We start from the raw sequence: 19,038 nt of genomic DNA, 5'->3' as shown, positions 1-19,038 counted from the left end.
TGGAGCGCCGAAATGCATTATGCCCAGTGTCCTAATAAAGGCTTCCAACAGGATTTCCCCGTGTGGCCTTTTGCTTCTCTGCAGTGGAGGGGTTTGGTTTGGATATTTGCACGCTGGCCAGGGGAGTGCTGAAGAGGCCCCATTCCATCAAGAGGCCGGAGCATTGCTGGTTCAGCTGTTGCTGTTTTTGCTTTCACCAAGGGATTGGTAGCTCCGGCCCGCCTCGAAGTGCAGACAAGGGAAAGGGCTTCTGCCAGGAGCAGCTTGTGACTTCACGAGGTGGCGGGAATCATTGTATCCTGTCCCATGGCACCTGCCATCTGCATGAGGGGCTGGAACATCAGTGGGGACCCAAGGAGGCCCGCGGACATTTTTTCAATACAGGGCCATCCATTTGGATATTGCACACCTTGCCCGGGTAATTAGGACTAATATGGTCTTTCCCCCTAGCACAGCCCATCCCAACATGGTGAACTCTGGGATCTGTAATTTATGCCTCAAAACTACAGTGGGCGTGTCATCAGGTGATCGTGGGGTGGAGCTCCCCATCCAATGGGAGCGCAGCCGGAGGTTTAAAGGTGTGGGTGGAACTGTGCCGTGTTTGCAGTGGCATCTGAGGAAGGCGATGGAGCGCCAAAATGCATTATACCCAGTGTCCTAATAAAGGCTTCCAACAGGATTCCCCTGTGTGGCCTCTTGCTGCTCTGCACTGGAGGGCTTTGGTTTGGATATATTTGGTCACCAGTAGGTATTTATAGGTAGGACCTATTATCCATAGGAAAAGTGTTTTTTTATAATTTGCTAATATCTTTAGCGCTGGTTGATGAATCCTCACGAAAATTTCAAAACTAATGGCCTTTTCTGGTCCCCTTTTGCCTTAAAAGTTTGGGGGTGATTCGTCAAGCGAGGGCCTAGAAAAAAGGGGGGTCCCAAAACGTGTTTCCCCCATGTTAATTTCCATAGGAATTTTAGAACAGGCTTGTTAGAAATGGGATTTCTGGTTGGCTAGGACTTGCGCCAAAGCCAGGCAGAAACCACCACTCTAGCCAGGGCAAGGAAGTTACATGCCAAAGATAACCCCTGCTCACCCCCTTGGTAGCTTGGCACGAGCAGTCAGGCTTATCCCGGTGGCAATGTGTAAAGCGTTTGCGCGCGCACCCAGCAAAACACCCAAGGCCCACCACAAAAGAAACTCCACACAAGGTATTATATAAAAATAGCCTTTGTATTATACCAAAACACATTAGATAATATTCACACAATTTACACTGTGCCAACTGGCACTGGGCAGAATTTTACAAGGGGTATATGTACAGGCGACAGGGCCACATGGACCACTGTCAGGAATTAGCACTTTTAGAACTTAGCACTTAAAACATAGGATATAAAATTACTGTAGCACAAAATAACACATGTAGCACACAACCAGTAACTACTGGTAACAGGTAAGTACCACCTACGCAACCCTAACCACCTTAGGAAAATGTCACGCAGGGAACCAGGACCTCACTAGCACCACCTGTACTAAGGAGAATAACCACCTAAGTATCACAATACCTGTAGGGGTAGAAGCACATTACACATGATGCATCACAACACATTCAGAGGTGTAGGTAAGGAACAATAGCGCAAAACTCACATTAGCCACCACCTGTGGCAGTCCCTAGGCCAACTGGCCTCGTTGGAGCTAGGACACCCTGGGTCCCAGTGTCAGGGGCCTAAACGGAGCAGCTGCCCACGAAGTGCTGGGCAGCTGTAGGACAATGATGGGGGCCAACGCTGGAGCCTTGCAGGCTCTGGCCAACTGACTGTCCCCTGAGCCCCTCTGGGCTCTAAGCAAAGGACTGGCCCCTTGGAGCCTCGCTGGGCTCAAACAACAAGAAATGCCCTGTCGTTGGAGCGACCTCTGCGCTCAACAATCTGCCTCCGTAACGGCGGAGCCTCAGGGCTCTAAACAAATATTCACCCCGTTGTTGGAGCCTCACAGGCTCTAAACAACCAATGCGTGACGTTGGAGTTGCAGGGGGGGGGAGGCACCGGCCAGGCCCTTCACACACCCCCCTCCTCCGGTCTGACACGAAGCCCCACTCACCGGACTGACGCGAGGCTCCTCCGGTTGGGTCTTCTCTCTTCTTGAAGACCTGCAGGGCTCCCTCCACACACGGGAGCCCTGCGCGAGGAGCCGCCGCCGCCGCCGTCCTCACTCCCCCGGTCTTCTTCTGCTCGCAGGAGCGCGGGGTAGGCTCCCGTCTGCTTCCTGCTGTTGGGGTCAGGCTCTGCCCACGATCAGGGCTTCCCGGACTGCTTCCGGGTCACCGAGGGCAGCGCGGCGGCCCTGGAGGCTTTGGCGCCGGCAACATGGGGTAGGCTCCCGTTCTTGAATACAGAATGCGGGGTGGGCTCCCGCGGCAGGCACAAGTATGTGGGGTGGACTCCCGCACTTTAAATAAATAGATAAGCGGGGTGGGCACCCGCGGTAGACATACATATGCGGGGTGGGCTCCCGCCAAATAAAGGCAATAAGACTGCGGGGTGGGCACCCGCTTTAGATCTCGGCCAAAACGGGGGAATCCTTACGTCGGGGTTCCCCTCATGAATTATCATAGCGCTGCTGGCCACAATGAAGGCGCTCTTCAGAGAAAGCGCTTCTCGATGCTGGGGTCCCAAATAAAGCGCTCCTAGCGCTATAAGTCAAATAAAAACGCTTCCAGGTGCTTAGGGGAGAATAAAAAAGAAAGTCCAGCAAAGTTCTCCTCTGTATACAGCAAGGCAGGGGGGGGAAAGGCTGGGCCCAGAGCCAGCTCACTGGGCCTCCAGGCAGGGAGGTAGTCCAAGTGGCGGTCCTCTGGCCCAACAACAGCAGCAGCCCCCTCAGGCAGGATCCTGGAAGAGAACAAATTGTAAGGAGACACAGCCCCTTCTTATACAGTGAAACCCTTTGTCTTGGTTCAGGGTGAGGGGGAAAACCAGTCGCAGCTGGTTGGGGAGCACCCTTGATGTGCTCAGCCCCTCACTCTATTCACTGGCAGGGCTAGGGTCATCATTCGCACCACAGGGGGCGGAGCCAGCATTGTGTGGGGAAATCCCAGCCCTATTCACAGGACCCAGGTGCACCACTCCCTCACATCACACATGCTGATCTCAACACTCACCACCGGGGCAGACCCATCCAGACTCCTGGAGCCTGGCTCACCAGCCAACTCCAGCCAATCACGTGTCAGCACCTTTACAGCACACGCACAGCCATGTCTAGAAGTGGCACTTCCACACTAGACACATACACCCTGCATACATCATTGCTCAGCATTCCATCACACGAGTCCGCACATACCAGACTCGACCCTGCACACCCCACGCATCAGAAACTACCAGGGACACATACATTCCCCATGCATTCCTATGGGAGGGCAGGCCTATCTCACCACATGCACTCAGAGTGCGCACGCAGTTTACTCTGGGACACAGGGAAAGTGCGCAGAAACCAAAAATCACTACCACCAGGTCACCAGTAAAAGCAAAAGGTTTAGGGGTGAACCTGCCAGAAGGGCCAAGTCCAACAAGGCTACAGCCCGAACTGCTGAACGGAATTACACCAATTTTGCCAAAAAGGTAGCTCTTGGTTCAGAAAGTGACCTTTTTTAAAATGGTGTAAATCAGTTCAGTAGTCCCAGAGAAATTTTTTAAAAATTTAAATATCGATATCTGTGCACCGAGGAGGATTCGTGAACCCTCCGTGGCACGAGCTTCACTCTGATTGGCTGCCAACACTCTAAACCAGAATGTGTTGGCAGCCAAAGTTAAAAAAGGTGAAAAACAAGAAAAGGGGGCAGGGTAGAAGCACCCTGACCCCCTAGGCCAGATCAGGGGGTCCCTCAAGTACCCCAACGCCCAAAAGAAGCATTTTTTATTAATTTCGGCCAAATTTGCGTTGGGTGCGTGAATTCGGCCTAAATTATAAATAAAAAAACAAGCGCGGTCTCCTGCGCTTCGTTTGTTAAAAATCCCCTGGGTGGGCCAGTGCCTGGGGCAATTCTAAATTATGGTGTGGGTGCCCGTTGGGGCCCCCACAGCCCCGGGGACCACCACCTCCCCATGGCTTTATAATTTATGCGCTGGGTACACATGGCCCCCCGCAGCCCCGGGGACCACCACCTCCCCGGGGCTTTATTAAAATTGGGTGGGGAGGCCTTGCATGCCCCCCAATCCCAGGGGACTGCCACCTCCCTGGGTCTGTAACTAATAATTAGTGTGGGAGACTCACGCCCCCCCCCACTGCCCAAGGAAACACCACCTCCTCAGGGCTATTTACATGTTGGAGGGGGGCCGCCCCTCGCAGAGCCCTCAATGGCCCTGGGGACTGCCACCCTCTAGGGCAGGCTCCTGCAATGTACTGGAGTGCCCACCCTCAGGACATTGCTGTTTGCTATGGCATTGTTGGAGCATGGCTCCCACTCTGTCATAGCAAACCCTACTTTGCTTTGTTGAAGAGCGAGCAGGAAACCTGCTCTAGCTTCAACGAAGCAAAGCAGGTTGCTTTTGGACAAGTGGAGCTGCATGTCAGCGGCTCCCCTTGTCCAAAAGCAATGCCGGCTCCCGCAGGAGGCGGGGAGCCGGCTGGGTAGTGTGGGGGCATTGGGGCTCCCCCCACGGTCCCCAACGCTGAGGGCCGGCCCTGGGGGATGGGGTCTCAGGGGCCAGAAGTGGCCCATGAGGGGGGCCTCTCGGCCCCCCTCTCCTTTATATTTTGTTTTTTAAAAGAGGCCATGCCCCCGGGGATGGGGTCCCCGGGGCCAATAGTTGCTCGGGAGGGGGGGCCACTCAGCCCCCTTCCCCTTTCATTATTTTTTTTAAAAGAGGCCAGCCCCGGGGGAGGGGGTCCCTCGGGCCAAAAGTGGCCTAGGGAAGGGGGGCCACGTGGCCCCCCTTCTCAATAAATATTTTCATAAAAAAAGAGGCCAAGCCCGGGGTATGGGGTCCCCGGAGCCAAAAGTGGTTCAGGAAAGAGGCGGGGCACACTGCCCCCCTTCCCTATTAATATATTTTAAAAAAAGGAGGCCATGCCCCGGAGGATGGGATCCCCGGAGCTGAAATCGTCTTTGGGAGGGGGGGCGCGCAGCCCCCTTCCCGTTTTTTTTTTGTTTTTTTTAAAGGGTTAGGGACAGGCGGATGGGGTCCCCAGGGCCCCAAAATAGATAAAGAAGGGGGGCACACATCCCCCTTCTAAAAATATATATAAAAAACTCCGCATTTTGCCAGAGGCCCCGCCCCATCCCTGCACCACTCTGCAAATGCGCCCCCTGGCGCGTTCTAAGTTGGGGAATTAAGTCCCCTTAAATACTGAGGGTCCCTGGGGGCCAACTAGCCTGCCAGGCACTGCCAGTAAGCGCCACACAGCTGGATTGCAGAGAGGTGGTTTGAGGCCACACCCCTTTGTACACCACTCTGCAAATGTGCCTCTTGGCATACTGCTGGTGGGGCGATGAGGTCCTCTTGTGTCCTGAAGACCTCAGGACACAAGTGAACTTCATCCCCCAATGAAGTCCAGAGGACCTCAGGACACAAGTGGACTTCATCCCCCAATGAAGTCTGCATTTCTCTTGTTTCTTTCAGCACATTTCTTCCTCTTTCTGCACATGTCCTACCTCTGTAGGCATAGTTAGAAATTAGCATTTAAAAAACCTTTCAAATTTACTGAAAAAACAATAGGTTTCAGGGACATTATAGTTAGAAATTAGCATTTAAAAAACCTCTGAAATCCACTGAAAAAAACATAGGTTTCAGGCATGTTATAGTTAGAAATCAGCATTTAAAAAACCTTTGAAATTCACTGAAAAAAACATAGGTTTCATGGACATTATAGTTAGTTGGACATTTCACTCGTACGAAACCAGTGAAATTCGGCTGTTATAGTTAGTTCAGCTAACTATAACTCGCGCCCTCGCAATGCACTGCTAATAATGTCACATATTACATCATTCATGACATGATCAGTGATATCACTAATATAATCACTGATGACATCTCAGATGACATCACTGATGACATCATCCAGTGGCTGTGTGTTTCTGTAAAGTTTAAATATGTCCTGGTGTTTTCCTGTCCTGAAGAAGACCCGCCAGGATGCTTTTTTTAGTCACGCTTACGTCAGGGTCAAAACATCGATGTTCCATATCGGTCCAGTCTCACCGGGTCCTCTGGGTTTAAACTGCAGAACAATTTCGCACTCTACCAGAGACACTTATCTGACCAATATACTGGCTGCATCAAAGAATTACTCCTTTATATAATTTGTACATAGAATATATGTTCTGTTTTCACCTATGTGTATGACACTTTGTCACCCATGTCACTTACTTTTTTTCCTTTTATTCATCATCACCTTGTTTTTACTGAAATGATGACAGCCGCATGAAAAATTTGATTCAGAGAAAGAGTAAATTCTTACGACTGCATAAATTGCTGGCCTCATGTGTTCCAGCTCACTCTCATGTGCAAATTTTGCGTCTATCTCACATTCTGTTTATGATTTATTCTGGAGTGTATAAGCAATTTTCTTACCTGACGGAATCATTGTAGCTTTTTTGTATAGATACCCAGGTTCTGAGGGACACAGGGTTACCCCATTGTTATTATATACAACCCCTGGCTTACAGCAGCAGCAGGCTGCTATTTACTTCAGAGAGCACTAACATTCAGAAAGAAATTAAATAAATGTGGAAGCTTTTATTTACAAGCTAACTGAGGTAAAGGAAAATAAACAAATAAAGTATTTTGCTCCATCTAACCACCCACTAAGCCCATTTCTCATTTTGCACACATGTATGCGGCCCTCAGGTTCACCACAGACTGCTGGGAAAATGTTTGCATCTATGTTTTAGAGCAAAGGGGTAGTTTGAAGTCTGGTGCCTGCAGATCTTGCAGTCAGACTTAGGCCTCCTGTTCTAGTGCCACTGCTCGTTGTAGGTTCCAAGTCTAGAAAAGGTGAAGGCAAGCCATACGGACGCCAAATGAAATCACGGAAGTTGAGAAAATTCTGTTCCGCAGAGGCTGACGGAACGTGGTCTCTATGAACGAGATATCAGGGTCATAACTATGGTCCAGGACACTGTGAAGTGTACCCACCATGACTAGCTACCAATAAAAATACAAAACTGGTCCTTTCTATATTGGGGAAGGAGCAACAAAGCCCGTCTAATGACCGACTGACTATAAAGGACATTATTCCACACCTGATTAGGATGAATCAAGGAGTCTAATTGGTTGTACAGACAACGGTTCTAAAGAGGGACACATATTGAGTCTTAAAAAAGGTGGTCGCTATTCGTACAATACCACCGAAACGCGTCAATGCACGGGACAGACTAAATCCATTGAGCATGTTGGCATAATTGATGAAAAAGTTTGTCTTAATCAGATGCCCTTTTTGATTACACACGTGGTTTAGTTTACGAATTACAAATAAGTGAATTGTCGTATATGTTCTGTCCCTTTTATCGTCTCTTTTTTAATCTATTTTTATAATTGTTCTCCAGCCACTGGACCTCATAGTATATAAATATTTGTACTGTTATAAAATACAGGCTGATTTTGTAATTGGACCCTATGGGTCTTTTGACCCTTGTGAGACAATTTAACTATTTTGTGAAAGCTCTATATTTATGAAATGGTTTTTTATGTATGAATTGATTTTTTGAATCTATAGTGAAGTCATATTGTACATTATTTGTAATAAACATTCTACTTTTTTCCACTATTTGTGTATTTGTAGCACCACCACTATTGAGTAGGGGGCTTTAGGGTGTTTACATGAAGCATGTATGAATGTGGTATTGATTGGAGAAAAGGATGTGAGTGATACAAAAACCAAAGGGAATATCAATTCCACATTCCAAGAATGATGTGCTAGACTTCTATTAGGACCTCGAGTGATGTCAAAGTCATGTCAGGTGCATTCCTTACCACTTAATGACATAATTAACAGAAATTAACATTAACAGCAATGTTTGATACACCTTGAAAACAACCGTAAACGTGATGCATGGACTCAACAGAGACATATAGTATGGTTCATTAATTCTTGTTACTGTTTTCTGCGATACAGGATGTCGGTTTGAAGGTTTTCACGAACTCCAACATACATAAACCCATCATTTGCAAAAATGAAAATGCATATTATATGAAGTCAATGGTGCAAGACCCAGCATTGCCTACGGCGCAAGAAAACTCAGTCTTGGGAGGTGAGTAATGTGCTTCTCTGTTTACATTTTCAAACGAAGCCATTTTTCGAGGGTAGGCACAGAAAAGATCCCCCTGCATCCTCACTGTATCCCTGATTAAAAGGCCCCCCTTCCTACAGAAATGTCCTGTCCTACAACATTGTATTCTTGCATGGGAGAAGGGGCTTTTCACGCACGTCACAGCATCTGAAAGCGTCACTGCATTGAAGAAAGAGTACCCCAGAAATATTAATCCTTCACTCTCACTACATGACTGTGTGGCTACAAATAACATTACCATGCGTTCCTATCCTTCTATCTCACAGCATCACTGCATGAAAAAAGAACATCCTCATGCTTTCCTATCTTTCTTCATCACTGCATGTCAAAAAACACATCCCCAGGCATTCCTATCCTGCTATCTCACTGCATCACTGCATTAAAAAAGACCACGCCTAGGCTTCGCTATCCTTCTACCTCACTGCATCACTGTATGTCAAAAAGAGCATCCACAGGCATTCTTCTCCTGCTATCTCAGTGCATCACTGCATTAAAAAAGACCTTGCTAGGCTTGCCTATCCTTTTACCTCACTGCATCACTGCATGTCAAAAAGAGCATCCCCAGGCATTTCTATCCTGCTATCTCACTGCATCACTGACTTAAAAAAGACCATGCCCATGCTTTCCTATCCTTCTATCTCACTGCATCACTGCATGTAAAAAAACACCCCCCAGTCATTCCTATTCTGATATCTCACTGCATTCAAAAAGACCATGGCCAGGCTCTCCTATCCTTCTACCTCACTGCATCACTGCATGTCAAAAAGAGCATCCCCCAGCATTTATATCCTTCTATCTCACTGCATCACTGCATGGAGCAAAGAGCTTCGCCACACTTTCCTATTCTTGTATCTCACTGTATCACTGCATGTCACAAAGAGCATCCCCAGGCATTTATATCCTTCTATCTCACTGTATCACTGCATGGAGCAAAAAGCATCCCGGGCATTTCTATCATTCTAGCTCACTGTATCACTGCATGTCACAAAGAGCATCCCCATGTATTTCTATCCTTCTCACTGCATCACTGCATGTCAAAAAGAGCATCCCCAGGCATTTCTATCCTGCTATCTCACTGCATCACTGACTTAAAAAAGACCATGCCCATGCTTTCCTATCCTTCTATCTCTCTGCATCACTGCATGTAAAAAAACACCCCCCAGTCATTCCTATTCTGATATCTCACTGTATTTAAAAAGACCAGGGCCAGGCTCTCCTATCCTTCTACCTCACTGCATCACTGCATGTCAAAAAGAGCATCCCCCAGCATTTATATCCTTCTATCTCACTGCATCACTGCATGGAGCAAAGAGCTTCGCCACACTTTCATATTCTTGTATCTCACTGTATCACTGCATGTCACAAAGAGCATCCCCAGGCATTTATATCCTTCTATCTCACTGTATCACTGCATGGAGCAAAAAGCATCCCAGGCATTTCTATCATTCTAGCTCACTGTATCACTGCATGTCACAAAGAGCATCCCCATGTATTTCTATCCTTCTCACTGCATCACTGCATGTCAAAAAGAGCATCCCCAGGCATTTCTATCCTGCTATCTCACTGCATCACTGACTTAAAAAAGACCATGCCCATGCTTTCCTATCCTTCTATCTCACTGCATCACTGCATGTAAAAAAACACCCCCCAGTCATTCCTATTCTGATATCTCACTGCATTTAAAAAGACCATGGCCAGGCTCTCCTATCCTTCTACCTCACTGCATCACTGCATGTCAAAAAGAGCATCCCCCAGCATTTATATCCTTCTATCTCACTGCATCACTGCATGTCAGAAAGAGCATCCCCAGGCATTTATATCCTTCTATCTCACTGTATCACTGCATGGAGCAAAAAGCATCCCGGGCATTTCTATCATTCTAGCTCACTGTATCACTGCATGTCACAAAGAGCATCCCCATGTATTTCTATCCTTCTCACTGCATCACTGCATGGAACAAAGAACATGCCCAGGCATTTCTATCCTTCTATATCACTGCATCACTGTATGTCAAACAGAGCATCCCCAGGCATATCTATCCTTCTACCTCACTGTCTCTCTTCATGGAGCAAAGCGCATCCTGAGGCATTTCTATCCTTCTATCTCACTGTATCACTGCATGGAGCAAAGAGCATCCCCAGGCATTACTATCCTTGTATCTCACTGTATCACTGCTTGGTGCAAATAGCATCCCCATGCATTTCTATCCATCTCTCTCGCTGTATCACTGCATGGAGCAAAGAGCATCCCCATGCATTTCTATCCATCTCTCTCGCTGTATCACTGCATGGAGTAAAGAGCATCCCCAGACATTTCTATCCTTCTATCTCGCTGTATCACTGCATGGAGCAAAGAGCATACTCACGCTTTCCTATCCTTCTACCTCAATGTATCACTGCATGTAAAAAAGAGCATCCCCAGGCATTTCTATCCTTCTATCTCACTGCATCACTGCATGGAACAAAGGAAATGCCCAGGCATTTCTATCCTTCTATATCACTGCATCACTGCATGTCAAAAAGAGCATCCCCAGGCATTTCTATCCTTCTACCTCACTGCATCACTGCACATCAAAAAGAGCATCCCCAGGCATTGCTATCCTTCTACCTCACTGCATCACTGCATGGAGCAAAAAGCATCCCCAGGCATTTCTATCCTTCTATCTCAACTGCATCACTGCATGGAGGAAAGAGCATCCCCAGGCATTTCTCTCCTTGTATCTCACTGTATCACTGCATGGAGGAAAGAGCATCCCCATGCATTGCTATCCTTCTATCTCACTGTATCACTGCTTGGAGCAAAGAACATGCTCAGGCATTTCTATTCCCTTATAGTTCTTTTTCAGGGGTCCCCACTGATAATCATAAACACTGAATAGTTCCTCAATTAATGTTTCCATTCCAGTGTCCCTGCCAAATGGGCTTTTGGTGGTGAGCAGAGTGACATTCAGGATTGACAAGACTGTGACTTCAGTCGCCTCTTTCACTTCTGCTGCAATAAAATGCTGCAGTGCCTCTCAAGGCTCCTCAATGGTGAAGGATCTAGACATCACTAGATCCAGAACATTGGAGGTGTTTGCTTCATTCTGTAAATATTCCATCTTTGACGCTGGCTGGCTGAAATCTGTATAAACAGTTTTCAAATTGCTGGTTAGGCTAATTTGTTTTATCAGGTTCACTTAACATAGCATGCTCATCTTTCAAGTTTTGATTGACCTGCACCACACATCTCTCACTGTTTTATCTAGGTGACTGCTAGACTCCTCCAAAGTCCTTGGCCACCAAAATGCTGCGAGGCGTTCTGTAAGTCCTCTATTCTCACCATAATCAGGGTCTTTGAGTTATTATTACTTCAAGCATGGTACCCTTCTCTACCATCTCACCTCCCGGTTCACAGAGTGTTGAGGATTTGGTTAATAGGAATTCCCTCACATCTTTAACACATCATTTTTCTTCTTATGGAGGACTCTTTATTTGAAAATTTTATTCAACAGGGCAACATCCCTGCCCACAGTTGCCCTGATTCAGGTTGTTCAGGAAAGCTCCATCTTCATGGTCAAATGAAATAAAGCAATCACTCCCGCAATCACCCAGTGTCTTCATTGTCCTTACTGTCCCTTCTGAGACACGATGAACACCAGCCAGAGTCTTCTCTAATTCTAGTTTTATTATCGAAGACAGGAATGCCCAAACAAAGCATCCCGAGAGAGTGCTATGAGAGCTCTCTATAGGAGCACTGCCATCTTGATAGTTTGTCAGCCACCAAGGAAGGTGGATGTCCTGGGGCTGGTATAGGATGCCAAACTACATTCCAATGTCAGAAAAGCACCTGCCTTGGACTTGGCCTAGGCTTGTACCACCACCCTCCTGGCCAAATGAATATGGCTGTTGACAATGCATGCGATTATATCGCATGCCATTACAACGCGGACATTACAACAACCGCTTTGTTAGTGTGCATACCATTACATCGCAAATCATTACAACGACTTGCTGTAGGGGGCGCGCTGGACTTATGAATAGTATTATTTACTATTCTTACTCCACTTTGCGCATCAGCAGGGAAGATGTTGGCTTTTAAATCCAATACCAGAGTTCCCCCTACAGCAAGTCGTTGTAATGACTTGTGATGTAATGGTATGCATACTAACAACGTGGTCTTTGTAACGACTGCATTGTAAATGGCATGCGATCTAATTGCATGCGTTGTCAACAGCCATATTCATGTGGCCAGGAGGGTGGTGGGACAAGCGTATGGCAAGTCCAAGGCAGGTGCTTTTCTGACATTGGAATATAGTTTGGCATCCTATATCGGCATTGTAATGGCATGCGTTGTGGAGACAGAGTTGTGAATGCTGCTTTCCGGCCACATTGCTGTTTAGGCTATTTCACTCAAATACATTTCCACACCTTAGAAGTTTGCTGTCGCTCAAAATATTTTAGTATTTGAGTGCAAATCAATCATTTTCATTACAATAAATAGTTTTAGTATTTTGCTTTTCGTAAGGCATGCCTTCATTGGTCATAAAATGTTCTTCCAGTGGAAGCAAGAAAGCTACAACTTACCAACATGGCCTTGGAATGATGTGTATTGCTCACTCAAATCAACCACACCAGTGACCACAATGTTTCAAAATTTCAAGCAGAAAACTGAAGGACAGAGAAAAAATCCATGTATATGGGTTGACAGCGGAAAGACAATATCTGGAAGCAACATTTGGATGGTCTGGTGTGCAAGGAGAAGGCCTGCTCTACCTGCTCTGTTACCCATCTCTCTGAGGACTTCCCTACAGACAGATCCAGGAAGAGATCGCACTGCAAAAAGCCACAATTTGGAGTATGACATCAAAGAGTATGGCATCAAGGACAGGTGCAGCTATTACATGTTCCTTGTCTAGGGATGCCTTGCCATTGAAATGCCACCCATGTTTAGGTGACCCAGGCACTCAATGTCGAAGGAGGCATAACTTCAAAACCCAACTAGATGTTGAAAAACACATGACTTATGTCATTATTACTTTTACATCTGTCTGCACTGTGGACTTCCAGTCTCCTCAGATCTGCAGGATTCAAGGACATACTCCCCCACTAAAGAGGTTAACTTTCCACTTGTAGAGATTTCTAATTCCTATGTCCAGCTCCACCATCTTCTCATCACCATCAGCTGTAACCTCAGCACCTCCTCAGATTTCAACCTTGCCAACTCTATATAAGGCGATTCCAGTTCTGTCAATTCCATTGTCTGTATCTTTGCATCCTTCTAATCCAAAAGGCCTATACTCTATGCAGAAGCCTCTCACTCCACATCACCACCATTCCAGTTGCCACTTCAGGCATTCTTCTAAAAAGAGGTGGCATATCTATTCTCTCACATTTCCACAACAACATGTTTTTCTTCAACACCTTTTATCATGAGCAAAGGGTACTTTTTATCCGACTTTTACAGATTTCCCACTAGACTCAAAAAACAAGAAGTTGATTCTGGGAGGCAGGAATGTTTGCTGCACATCTGGGGTGTTTCTGAAAACTGCTTGTGCCACTACAGTTTTGGGCATATATGGCAGTGCTCTCTTGTTCTCTATTCAACAATTTTGAGGGACTTTACCAGAAGCAGACAAACTTAATTCTAAACGATTCTCAAGGAAGACATGATGGTAGCAAGCAAGGAATAGATGAAGTGGCAGACTTATCAGACCTAGCTGTTCATAGATATAGCCATGGCTTGAACAAGTAGACATCTTCCTGGCTTAATATAACAGGCTTGAACATCACATTATCGATTTGCATTTATCATTAAGCAAATTGTTTGGGAGCCACACAGAACATGAAAAGCGGTGTATGAAAGTGGAATCAATAGGACTTAACAAAATAAATTATTACTGAAAGAATAATTTTAGATTCCAGGATTGAAGGGTTTATCATTAGAGGGTTAAAACTTTCAGTGGCTCCTAACAGTAACAACAAATGCAGTGTTACCAGCAAAGATGTCCTTACAGGGAAGAAGTGGACAAACGCACCTGCAGTGCTGGCAGGCCCCGCAATTAGGGCAAAAATGTGACTTCTGTCTTGAATATTTCACCTCTTCTGTAGCTCACTCTGGTAGAGGAAAGCCTCTTGTTCCATCTTCAAGAGTGATACAATAAATATAAAACTTATATGAGAGATGACTACTATGCAGCGTGGCTACTCTTTCAGGTTCAACAGCTCCCCATTTTCAAAACCTCTAAATAAGATGTTTCCATTCCAACAAGAAAGGTTGCACCCTTCTGGAGAAGTAGATTGTGAAAAGGTCCCCAAAAAATAAAGAGCATGTTTTCCTGCTATTTCTTGGTGTGAAGAAGGGGCCAAGCCAGCACTTCAGATTCATTCCAAACTTGATTTTGTCAAACAAATGAATCAAGAAAGAAACATTCAAGATGTTTGCCGTACATCAAATCGACCCCCAAGTTCCACAAAAGGGATTAGATATGTACTGTACACTTCCAAGATGTGTATTTCCTTTTCCCAGCTGTGCTCAGATATCAGCCTTTAATCCAAACACGTTCTTTTCAATGAGGTCAAGTCGGAAAGCCCATGTAGTAACAAAAGACATACCCTCACCAATGCAGATATAACGTAATTTAATTGCTAGCAGCAATAAAAAAATGAGTAGCAGTACTATTTTAAAACCATGGGTGATTTCCCATAACAGCTGCTAAATTAAAGAATAACCAGTCATTAACATAAGAGTACAGTCATCTAAAAAATATTCTCTTACGCCCCTTTCAAATTGTTGCAGTAGACCCTGTGATGGCTTTCACAACCAACAACAGGAGGACAGACGATTCGGGTAATGTAGCAGTATACTCTATTCTGCATGCAAAGTCTTACTGATCTCAAGAGCTACAGCCTTTTATAGCGAATACATTGTCAGTCCTTCTAATTGATCCAGTGTGTAGACATTGACATGGGCATTCTGTTTGCCTCTAGACTTCGGTGATGTGGCTGTATGACCATTTCAATCAGATGTTAATTACCCATTTAAAGCTTCAACTTTTCACAATGCATTCTCTTCTTGTCCTGTAGAACCAATTTAGTGCTCCTAGCATTAAAACACACGCTTCCATCCATATCAGTGATGCATCTATCCAGGGTGCTCTGTTGACTCAGGAAATGTTCCCCAAATGTGGTTGACTCCTTCAGGGAAAAAAACCTCCAGCAATATAGCTTGCTTACTATCAAAGCCTTTGGTAGAATATATTCTAGCTAATGCTACATCTTTAAGATGCTTTCACCAAATGCAGCATGTCTTCAAATTTGCACACATGCATCAACTAAGCTAAGTTACATCTCATGTATCACCGAGATTCGTGCACATACACAGTGACCACTTCTAATTCAAGATGTTGCTGTACAGAATGAAGTCAGCCCAGAATAGCTTTTTAGAGTGCATATTCATCATAGATGTACCTCTACAGAGGAACAAGCTTTTGCCTTAACATATTTCTATGAGTGGCTTCTCTCTACTCCGCAACAAATTAATCATAACTTTCGGATGATAAGCAAGGGCCTTCTGCAACTGACCGGGCCATTCAACTATGTTCTGTCCATTCCATCCGTTATCTAGGAGCAACTCTGGACACCCATAAAGCAAATATGTTTCGTTTGGAGAAGATTATATTTCCTGTTGCATGAAATGTCTCTGTTTCCAAAGAATGCCACACCTGATGGCTCTCCAAATGTAATCCCTATTGGGATCAAGAGCATTGTTCAGTTTCTTTGTCCCGCAAGCTACTCAACATATTAGGCTGCATCACTCCACTGTGTCTGGAAGACTAGTGGTGCCAATGCTTCTGTAATTCAGAAGATAAGCTGCCCCTTTCCCACCCAGTGATCTAGTCATTTCCTCAGTGGTGTCATCCCAAACAAATGTTGCACAGTCAATTCCAGCTACTTCTTCCATGAAAGGCAACACTAATGTGTTATCTTTAGGTTCAGTGAGGGTGTTTCAAAAGGAGTAGCCTTGTCATGTAAATCTAGTGGATCTCAGAGTGGCTCACCTCCCTACCAGCCAATAAGTTGAATTCCTGGTTAGTTTAAACAGGTATTATAACAACAATCCATCAGGAGATGTCCCTTAGCCAAGGATTTGCAAATTATTACAGCTCTACTTCCGCGGGTGTAAGATGCAAAGGCCGGTGCTCTCAGCAAAACCAATCCATAAAAACCACAAGTTTGTTCCATAGAACACAGTACAGCACAATGTCTTCCATGACTATTGTTTTCCATCAATACAGCACTTCAAAGATGCAGGAAAAAAGGCTCATTCTTCACTGTCAGGTACTTCCACCCATGTTCACAGGGGACTGCTCTTTTCATTGATTGATGGGAAGTTTCAGTATGCCCTTTAATGGATACCCTTGATACTGTCTGTCATCCTCAAGCTAACATAGTCCAGAGCCAGGATGATCCTCAGAGGCCTGAAATTGACCAGCCAGTGGTTGTTCACTGATCACCCTCACCTATGGGAATGACCACATAGATGGTTACTGTCAATCTTCTTCACAAGTTCTAATGTCAGATCCTGAAACTCAACTTTACAGTATTGAGCGTCGTGGCCCGGCTCTTGAACTCATGTAGTATGAACATTTAAACCTCCCTCATGAGTGTATGGATATTTTGAGGAAAGCAAAGTACCCATCTGCTACGTTCACTAGTGCTTTCTACTCATTCAAGCGGAAGAGGTTCTACATCTTTTGCATATAAAAAACATTGACTCAACCAGGTGTCAAGAAGACACCGCCATCCTGACTTGGCAAAGTCAGAGTTGCCATTATCCTAAATAAATGTACATGACAGAGCCATTAGTGAATACAGGACATATTCATCAGAAGACACAAGCCTCATTTTTTAAGAACTTCCTATAGAGGAATAGGAAAGGTAGTTCTTTCAGCACTCAATGTTCCTTCCCTTTACACTAATCATCAGTCACTCATTACAGCATGTCTCTTAAAAAGCTGAGCACAGCAGCAGATTGGGAGGAGGCCGCAGGTATGGGGAAATGGCAGGCTGTAGTGGAGTTGTCCCAACCACCTCAGCATGCAGGGTTAGTGAGACCTTCATATTAGGACAAGGTTGTGATGGGGACACATTTTCTTCCCTAGGAAGAATAAGATATCCTTGTCTACCAGTCTATGTTGCTGCCAACTTTCATCCAGGGCCATTTCTCTCTAGCAGAAAGGTTTTTGCACACATTTTACATTATGATGGGGCTAAAATTGTACCTTGACTTAACAAACAACATTCAGAAGACCAAATATTTTTTGTGAAGTATGGGTTGCAGTTTACAGATAAATCTACGTTTAAACAATCTGTTTCTAATCCCCCAGCAGAATTAAGAGGTTTACTGTACACTGGGCAGATCCTAAGTCACTTTACAAAAAGAACTTCCGTCACTAAAGGACACGATGTGAGACTGGTGGATGTGCTTCTTTTAAGAGTTGTGTATTTTTTGAAGCCCAAGGGCTGCTGCCTCTCTAGCTTCAAGGACCCTATTTTATTTTTCCTTTAAGCAACATTTGTAAAATAGTTTTTTCTGGTCACTTTTATGAATTTAGTGACTTTTCATTATTGTAACTGCCTTTTTTAAAAAAAATAAAAACATGTGGCCAATATAACCTGCAGAAAGACTTACAAAAATACATTTTTATTTTATAAATAGGTTTTTGTTTAAGTTTTAATATTTTTTATTGTTTTTTCAAAATACAGAAACATTCATGTAAAGTGATCAGCAGGCAGTAACATATCGATGGGAATCTAATGGATAGGTCAAAGCAGAGAATAATATGACACTGGAATGTGATACAGAAGACCATGCACTAAGCATTGTCAGCTAGAGAGTGGGAAGAATTGGCATAGTGTATGAGTCAACAAATTAAGCCCATCGGAGGCATGAGATACTGATAGTTAGTTGAAAGACAATGGAGAGGGTATTGGGGAGCAGGGGGAATAGATAGATTCAAGGGATGAAGGGTGCAGTTTATATGTATGTCTAGATTTTAGGGTGATTTCCTTGCTTCATCATTTGGTTTATCACAAGGATAACTATTCTGACATGTATCTTGTTGTCAGGGTGGCTACTTCACTTCTTCAAAGAAGTGGCGGTCTTTGTTAGTCAGGAGGTTTAATGATATTGGAGGTGTAATTCAAGAAGGCGATAAGGTGGGCCGCGGTGGTGATCAGATTTGAGAGTGAAGAAATGTATTTGCAGTGCTGCTTTGAATCTTGTATTATCATAAAATATAATATCACCTTTGAGAATAGGACAGTGAGTTACAATCCTTTCAACTTTATGTGATTTTCTAAAGAGCATTTGCATCCCACACCTCCAAAAGATTAGCTTCAGCATTGCTTATTGATGGATAAGCATTCGACGTTTGTTGAAAGAGTTCTACAAGTGAGATGCATGAGTTTGGAGTGATAAAGTTGAAAATAGTGTTTGCGACTGCATTTGAAATGTGCCCGTTTTTCGGTTGGATTCATTGCGGGGTTAACATGAGTTGATGTGTATCAGGTCAGTCTTTCAAATCTTGTTTGTTGACCATAATGTTTGGTGGAGAACAAAATATATTAATTGCATGATAAAGGAAGATTTAGCACATTGATGGGCCATTTTAGTAACATGAGAGGTGATGTGAAGTGTGTCAAAAACACTTTGGTTTAGGTAGTGGTGATTATTGTTTCCACCTAAAATGAAGAAGATATATCTGCACATGTTTAATTGT

General features: G+C 44.8%; 1 protein-coding gene across 2 annotated transcripts in view; it reads left to right on the top strand.

The window, feature by feature from the left end:
* The window catches only part of LOC146812807 (alpha-2-macroglobulin-like protein 1), a 747,116-nt gene that overhangs the window by 450,882 nt on the left and 277,196 nt on the right, over positions 1 to 19,038 (top strand). For both annotated transcript variants that reach the window (XM_085619917.1, XM_085619918.1), the window contains exon 17: positions 8,102 to 8,237. In XM_085619917.1, coding sequence (XP_085476043.1) covers positions 8,102 to 8,237 — 136 coding nt within the window. The remainder of the gene's footprint in view (positions 1 to 8,101; positions 8,238 to 19,038) is intronic.

This window comes from Triturus cristatus, chromosome 7 (assembly GCF_964204655.1).
Source record: "Triturus cristatus chromosome 7, aTriCri1.1, whole genome shotgun sequence".
Classification (NCBI taxonomy): domain Eukaryota; kingdom Metazoa; phylum Chordata; class Amphibia; order Caudata; family Salamandridae; genus Triturus; species Triturus cristatus.
This window is presented reverse-complemented; position numbering and strand designations above follow the sequence as displayed.